Source organism: Pelodiscus sinensis, chromosome 13 (assembly GCF_049634645.1).
Source record: "Pelodiscus sinensis isolate JC-2024 chromosome 13, ASM4963464v1, whole genome shotgun sequence".
NCBI lineage: Eukaryota > Metazoa > Chordata > Testudines > Trionychidae > Pelodiscus > Pelodiscus sinensis.
The window spans coordinates 23,578,364-23,586,763 of record NC_134723.1 but is presented as its reverse complement, the minus strand read 5'-3'; the positions used below and the strand labels follow the sequence as shown (position 1 = coordinate 23,586,763).

The window sequence follows — 8,400 nt, the reverse complement described above, 5'->3', positions numbered from 1 at the left end:
GGAGTATCTTTTTAGACTGTATTACATAGTCAGTCCAAAAGTCATTATACAGGAATTTAAAGAACAGAAGATATCCCTAAACTCATATTCGGTATCTCTTTGGTGAATGCATCACTTTGTTTTAATGGCTTCAAGATCTTTCAGGTATTTATAATATTAATGTAGGAATGACTAGCATTTTATGATTCGTAAGGTACACTTTGGATATTACAAAAAGGAAAATATTTTCTTTCATATTATGTTAGCATCCAGTGGCCCTGATCAGAATCAGGTCCCATTGTCACTGCAATATTGTACCCTGTACCAGACTGGCCATACTGAGGTCTCAGGTTCTGATAGAAACTTTACAGTTATTTATTATTAGTAGTAGCGTAGCATCCAGGAACCCTACTTCTGGACCAGCACACCATTGCTAAAGCACTGCATGGACACAAAATTTTGTATCTGCGTCCTCAACTATACCTACAATGAGTTGCGGATTCCTGCGCATATCCACAAATTTGTAGGGTTCTAGATATAAAATTTGTATCTGCATCAAAAAAATGAGCTGCATATGTGGATACCTGTGGATTTGCAAGGTTCTACCCATCATACAGATAAAAGAAAGCTGCAGCAGAATTTAGCAGCAAAAAAGTTAGCAATTGACCTGAGGAAATAATCTGTGTGGTGCAGCATAGTTGTATCTGTCCAGGAGAAGACAAACAAAAGTTGCAATGTTTTGCATTACTTTCAGTTTCTTTGCAAGGTTCTTAAGAGCAGCATCTCGTTTCTAATGGGTTTGTAAGAAATGCAGACGGACAGAGATGAAGCACACCATGTAAAAGTTACATTTTACAGTGACAATTTGGCACAAAAACCAAGGCAATTAATTTGTTAACAGCAAATAGGTAAAATTCATCCTGTGCAGAGGGCTTTAAAGATTAATGCATGGGTTTCATGCTGGCGTTTTGCACAAGGCAAATTTCATCCTAACAGTTTAATATAACAGATCTTAAACAAGCTTCCCTCCCATCCTCTTTACATCTTCACAGCCTATATTCGTGCACATCTTGCTGAGATGCCTCATTAGAGGTTCTCTAGTGGCTATGCAGGGATATAGAGATTTGATTCATAAATCATGTACTAAGTTTTTGTACTTAAGCTATTCAAAGCAATTATAACTTAATATATAAATAACTTTGCCTGTGTAGGTCACTGACAATAAAAACCATCTACTGCTGAAAATGATCTAAAGTGTTTAATGAGGGTTTGTTGACATTCTAAACCATTTTGCAAAGATACAAAGAATATTTTTAAAACCCAAAGTATTTCTGTTCTTACCATGAGTCCTTTAAATGTTCTATAAAATGGGTCTAAGAGGAGGCTAGCCAGTGAACAGACCTGAGCCGTACGATCCCACCCATCTGAGCAGTGGACTAAGACACTGGCTTTTTCGTCTTTCACTGCCTGCAGAAAAGAGAATAAAATGGAACAAAATTTAACAGCTTTCTAATTAAGATAGCTAAACACAATCCCTTTATCTCAAGTATGCTTTATCTTTAATAGAGTTACCAATAGGCACATTACAGAACAAATACAGATACATGGTTCAAATGTTTCTCATCTCTTAATAGTTTTCAATATAACTTTAAATGTTACGTGAGCGGGGGGGAAATGGGGGAGGAAAACAAACAGCAAGGAAAGATCGGAATGAGGAAAGACAGATTTCAGCAAAATGAACATGCAACTACTCAGGGTATTTCCAGAGACATATCATTCATATTTGTATTTGTTGCTGACTCACTTCTTGAGGGCATTATAGGGGAAGAAATCTCAAGGAAGGATGTAAATGAGAAAAGGATGAACTGGGGCTGGAAATTTTTCTAGGAGAATTAGGGGACAGAGGTAGATTATTGCCCCAACTTCCTCCCATATTTCTCTCTCCTTTTCTCTGTGCTAGCAACAGAAGACAAATATAAAATCATTTCTCTTAAAAAAAAAATCAGGAAGAGAATTCACAATGGATCAACCCAAAGACGACAAAATATTTATACCAGGCAATTGATTTCTACCAGTCATTTCCTGCATTCCTTGTGTGGCTACTGAAGAATTGTTTGCTGCAGCAATTTGCTTCTTCTGATTGATCTGCAGCATAGTGATGGTCCTTACAATAGCCCATGGAAAAAGAGGGCTGTGGTAAAAGTTAAAAATTATACTGTCTCTGAAGCATATAGTGACAGATGACAAACCACACAAAGAAACCTTCAGAGCAGAACAATTTTTGATAACTAATGAAAATGTTAAGAAAGGTGTTTGCAATATTAATTATACATGAGAACACATAGGTGTCTTAACTATTCACATTGAAGAAAATAAAATTAATCAAGACAAAAGAATGGTAGGCAAAATTGCTCATTAGAATATACTAGATAGGTCGTTGGATAATTTCAGTTCATGTAGCAAGTCAATATATTACAGTCATATTAACATAGTCAAAGAGACAATTAGGTCAACACGAGTGTGTGCGTGTGTGCACACATGCGCACTTTAAATTTCTACTAAGGAAAATTATACCTTAGCAAGAAAGACACCAGCATCCATTACAGCTTTAATGTGCCGCAACCATCCTGAGTTCTCCAGGCCAGTAAGGAAGTCACTCATTGAAGGAGATTTTGCTTCACACACTGAAAACACAAAAGAATTAGCTGAGATGACCCAAATGAAATGCACAGTAAACATGTTTTTCCTATCCCTTCTTGTCCCTCAAAAAACGTTAATCCTCCTCCCTTGAATAATAGTGACAAAACTTGGTTGATCCTGAAAGCTAATGTTCTCTGAATATTGAAATACAAGAATCAATCTTCTCTTTTTAAAGAGATCACACAGTGTGGGTAATGCGTGTAAACACACAATTAAAATTCTTTAGTAGAAGGCACTAACATTTGAGCCCAGAGTATATTTTCCCTCCTCCTTTCACCACTATAATTAATATTCATATCACAAGAGCTCTCTCCAATCAAGGCAGGTGATTAAGGTATTATGTGTTTACTCAGCCCTTCATTATGGGACATCATCTCACATATTCAGACACCACCAGCACATAATCACTATAAGAAACTGATTAAATCATGGGGAGTTCTGATCTCTAACTTTGAAGAGGGCACAGATTATATATTGAAAAGCATATTAAAATAATTATAATTGTATAGTTCAATAGTTCCTCAGCACCTGTGAGAGAGACTATCCCATTGTCAAGGCCTTCTACCCAAGGAGATAAAATAGGAGTAAAACTAGCATTTAATCTGCCTTTTCACTATTTCAACATAAGCCAGTCTTTCAGCATGGGGTCCTCTAAAGCAGTACTTCTGCATATGCCAACCCCTCTATCCAGGTTAGTCTGATTTGTCTCCAAGGCCACTATGAAACCCTGGATCCTATCAGACCAGCTGGTATGGACATCAATTATTTGATTATTCCACAGTATTATACTGGCAACTAAATTAACTTAAATATTTTGAACAATAGTGTTTGTACCATGTTCCATGATATGAGGTAATGGGACAAAAGAGAAGGAATTATGGTATCAGCTTCACTATGTTCCCCAGCTTCTGCTAGCAGAAGGATATTAATACTACAGTGAATAAGTCAACAGGAAGAACTGTATCAATATCCTCACTCTTCTCTTTTATCACTTAGAGTCTGAGTTCCTTTTCAGTTTTACACCAGAGCAGTTCTACCAGCTTCAGTGGCATTGGTCCCAGTTTACACCAGTGTAAAGGAGAGGAGAATCAGGCCCCTAATTTCCACTGGCTCAGAGGAGTATCATCCCAAAACACACATAGCAGTAAAAGGCTCTGGGAATGTGCATGCACATTTAAGAACAAATTTGACTGAAGTTAAAAACAAATAAAAAAATAAAAACTAAGTAGTGCAAGTTAACTTTTAATGGAAAAAGGCCTGATCATCTTAATTGTTTTCATTTTTGTATGTGATTAAGAGATTTACTTTTATTACATACAATGTGCTTAATAATAGTTTCTATTTTAGATGCATGGTAAAACGGAACACAGTATCTCTTATCAGACCCTTTTTAAAAGTTTGCAGTATTTTTGCATTTGTGCCAGTTTCAGGATATTACAGACACAAGGTGGGCCTCTTTTATTAGGCTAACTTCTGTTGGAGAGAGAGATAAGATTTCAAGCTTACATAGAGCTCTTCTTTGAAAGCTTGTCTCTTTCACCAAGAAATTTGTAAAACACATTTTATATCAGCTAGAATGCTGTAGCACTAAGTCTTTTCTATAAGTCAATCACAAAACCAGGTATTTACTCTCTTAATTGGTTTTCCATTCTATGCCCCAAAGTGCACACGTAGTTGTGTACACAGGATTTGTCCATTGTGCAGTGAGAGTTATGTCAATAGAAGGCAACAAACAACACATGGACCAGTCAAAGGGAAGTACCATACCTTCCAAAAGTTTCTGCAAGCTGTTCCGCATTACGTGGATGTTTTCTATGCCAATGAATTTAAAGCGAATGTTGTCATAGTTATCTTCATTCTCATAACCCTTCCCAGCAGCTCGATTTGCCATAGCATTTAACTGTACAAATCAAGTGAAAAAATGCTTCAGGCAAGCCCGGTTTGCAAATGCTTTTAAGTTCACAAAAGCATATGTGATGGTGAATGTTGTTATTTTTGCTCATGAATTGTTCCTAGCAGTTTTACTAAAATGATAGTGTGTGTACAGTCAATTAACCCTAGGAAAAGCCAAGGAAGAACCTGTATGCTGATTTCAAGCCGCCTAAGACAGGTAGCATTACAAGCTTGTTTACAACTGAGACTCATTTTCTCTTTTTATTTGAGAAGCTATTTTAAAAGAAAAAGATAAATGCAACAGTTACATATAAACATAGGTCTTTCATCTAGAAATATTCTTATAAAGCACCATAAATGTGCATAGTGCTACATAAACACTAAAAGGATTCCAAAGCATTTTAGACTGAACAAACTGTGTTCTTGTATCAATAAGTGCAGTCAAGTCAAAAATGGAAAATTATTGCATTTTGCTGATAAACAGCCGCAGTTCCAAGAAGAAATAAGAAGGGATGTGGATTACCCAGAATGGAACTGAGTCAGGCCCATATAAAAGTTACCATTAAATCTAGAATGGCCACAAGTGGAGAGGACTCCTGTTTTAACTCTCAATCCAAAAAAACATGGATTTTGGAAGTGTAGTAGTTTGCCTCCATGGAAAGTAATCAGGTAGAGAGATTCAGATACACAGCCCTAGCAGCACAGAGTGACAAGAAATCTAGGTTATTTCATTCTACTTAAATAAGCTAGACACTGACTGGTGAGAGGGAGAAATGTGTCTAATTATAATCTCCCTTGCCACCGAGTGGATTATCACTAAATGTCATTATTTTATAAAATACTGATGGAACAACTGTCAAAATACAAGCGAGAGCCACACAATTGCCAGATGAATGCATTTACTACAAACAAATGATTATGAAACAAACAGCATAACAAAATTAGCTCTAGGAAACGCCACCATACCTAGCAGTCAAAAACTTGCTGAAATATCCTCTATATTTACCTGGTGGTGACACCTAATTTGCACCCATTTTGTTCCAATAACCAGTCTAATATGGGTAAGGCCAATATCCTCGAACAGTAGGTGAGCTATTTCAGATGCAAACTGACCAGCAGTATATATTGGCCTTTTTTCTTTGATAGCTATATAGTGTACAGATCCCCATGTTCTAATTTCTTTGGGTCTAAAACTCTTAATGAATAGGCCCAGGCCTGCCAATGAGGGGAAGATGACAAAGGGGGCAACAGCCCTGAGGCCATTCAGCTGTGAGGACTACCTGGGAGGGTAACAGTGCACTCCAGGCAATGGGGAGGGCTGGCTACCCCCAGCCCTGACCCTTACCCCTGAAGCCCCACCTTTTCTGACAGTGCAGAGCTGGGCCCCCACAGCTTGATCAAATAAAAATGAATGGGAGAAGGTGAGATATTAGCACCAAGCACAGCAGCTGGATATTATAATTAAGGAATAGTGAGGTAGACACCAGTGTCATGAGGAAGGAAGGAGTGGCCTCTGACATCCCCCCACCATAAATTTAGCAGATGCACCGCACATGAGGGATGTTAAGAAGCAGGTATTTCACTAATCATGTAGTAGATAGAATTTTAACAACTACACAATTAATTGATAAGGGAACACGGCTCAATCTTGGCTCATGATGGGTATGGGAGATACATTTAAACTGCAGAGCCGCCACGAGGATAGTAAAAGCTGGGTGGACAGGCAGCCCGGTTCCTACTAAATTTAAATTGCAGGGCTGCAGCAGGGGTAAGTTCCGGACCTTGTGTGAGTTGGGACTGAGCTGGGCTTGCGGCTGGTCCAGCAGCCCCTGTCCACGTGGGCCCACCACAGGCAGAGGCTGCTTTGTGGCAGCCTCCCCATATCCTCCCACAAAGAGGCAGCAGCACAGGGCATGGGGGGCAGGCTGCCCTGCAGAGATGGTGCTGGGGGGAACTGGCTTTTAAGCTAGCTCCCTCCAGCACTGACACCTGCTCCCCCCACCCTTGCTGCCTCTGATACAGAGGTAGCAAGGGGGGGGATATGAGTAGCCAACTCGATTAATTGATAAGCCTAGTGTTGACATAAAACGCAAACTTTAGGAACTTCCATTAATCTCATTAAGTGATACCTTTGGTCTTGTGTCTACAACATACATGAATGGACTCCCCAAGTTGGCTTGTCTAATTGCCTGCAGCATCTGTTCATCTTCCAGACAACGAGCACTGAATCCAGAAAGAGGCTGGCTACAGCGACATATGGCAGCCTGAAACACACAATAGTTTACTGCAGAGAAGAGATCAAAACCAGGAATATTTATTGCTCTGAAAGACCCACTAAAATTTGATTGGGGTGCTTCTAAGCCTGGCCCTGTTTCACTGTAAAATTTCCATCAAGTGGACAAATTAGTAAAAAGGTCCAGCTCATAATTCTAATCTTCTTAAAAGCTTTGACAGTCTAAAGTGGGTAGTGCTTATACAAAGACAATTACCCACTTTCCTCTCAAAAGCATTCATCTTCTGCCTAATGGCTCCTATCTTTTGTAATAATTGGGCCTCCCAATTTACCCTAGTTGTGCACTCAATTTTAAAAGTATGCAAAAGTTCAAAAAATGTCAAAACAACATACATAAGCAAATGTAGAAGGAAACAAATACAAAAGGGAGATTAGACTAATTCAGTTATTCTAACAAAAAGGCCAAGTTGATATTATTCAGGGACTGTCTTGACATTATGCTTGCTAAAAAAAAGATGATGTGGAGCTGGAAGTTAATGAGCTAAACTTGAATGTCAGATATTAGGCCTAACTAATGAACAAAATAATGAAGGGTTGGGCTATTCATCTTATCACTCCATTTTTGGGTCCTTAAAATAAAGATTTTGTGGGGAAAGTACTAGAGAACCAAAACTGAAGAACAACAGATGGAAAGAATATAGGAGGCTACTGGTGTGAGCATCATCCTGGCTGCGCACTCACCGTTTTATTGGTCTCCAGGCCTTCACCATTCTGATAGGTGTTAGGATCAGAAACAGTCAGAAATAGAGAGACTCGGATAACACCACCATCCTACCAACTCCAGTGGAATCCCAGACACCACATGGGTGACAGTTACCTATCTTTAATACCATCTAACAACTATTGAGCACAGGGACTTTTCTTTCTAAATCTGGATGTCAACAAAAGCAACAGCATCTCCAGCCCATCTCAACTAACTTCCCCAAAAAGACAGTTACCGCTACCTTTCATTCCATCTAAGAGGAACACTAGGGTTTTTTTTTTTTTTCTTTTTAAACCTCCTTCCAGCTTCACGGAACATGGGATGTTGCTAAAATTAAAGCCCCATTTAATACTTCAAATTTCCATATGCTTTGTTTTGCCTTCTTCTCTGTATCTTTAAGAAAAGGTTAAAAGGATTTTTAATGATTTGTTCCAAGCTATTTCCTCCTGTTAAAAATTCAGAAAATTTAACTGAGTTAAGATGCAATTTGTTAAAGATTGTCCACTATAACTTAGTTTACAATGCCAAAAAGGCATTTCTTACAATTGGTCAAAGTGAGATTTCAAAGAGGATGTTTGAAAGGATCATGCTTTTTTATGTGGATTTAGAGGACAACTTTTACCAAGTGATTCTTTAATGTGGGGAAAAGGAGAAAGTAACAAAAACTCACTCAACTTCTAACATTGTGTTTGCTTAGAAATTTATTCAAACCTATAGAACAGTAGTTGCACTTGTATACTGTATTGCCCATACAAGGATCTCAAGTGCTTTTAAAAACAATTCATCCTCAACTTCTTATGAAGTAGGTAATCGTTACCTATCTCTCTCAGAT

The 8,400-nt window shown here is 38.3% G+C and overlaps 1 protein-coding gene across 1 annotated transcript in view; it reads right to left on the bottom strand.

Annotated features, from left to right (window-relative positions):
- MTMR8 (myotubularin related protein 8) overlaps nt 1-8,400 on the bottom strand; it is a 35,630-nt gene that overhangs the window by 10,440 nt on the left and 16,790 nt on the right. Inside the window, exons 6-9 of the mRNA XM_006136152.4 lie at nt 6,702-6,836; nt 4,447-4,579; nt 2,554-2,663; nt 1,321-1,446 (exon numbers count right to left, since the gene is read on the bottom strand). Coding sequence (XP_006136214.2) covers nt 1,321-1,446; nt 2,554-2,663; nt 4,447-4,579; nt 6,702-6,836 — 504 coding nt within the window. The remainder of the gene's footprint in view (nt 1-1,320; nt 1,447-2,553; nt 2,664-4,446; nt 4,580-6,701; nt 6,837-8,400) is intronic.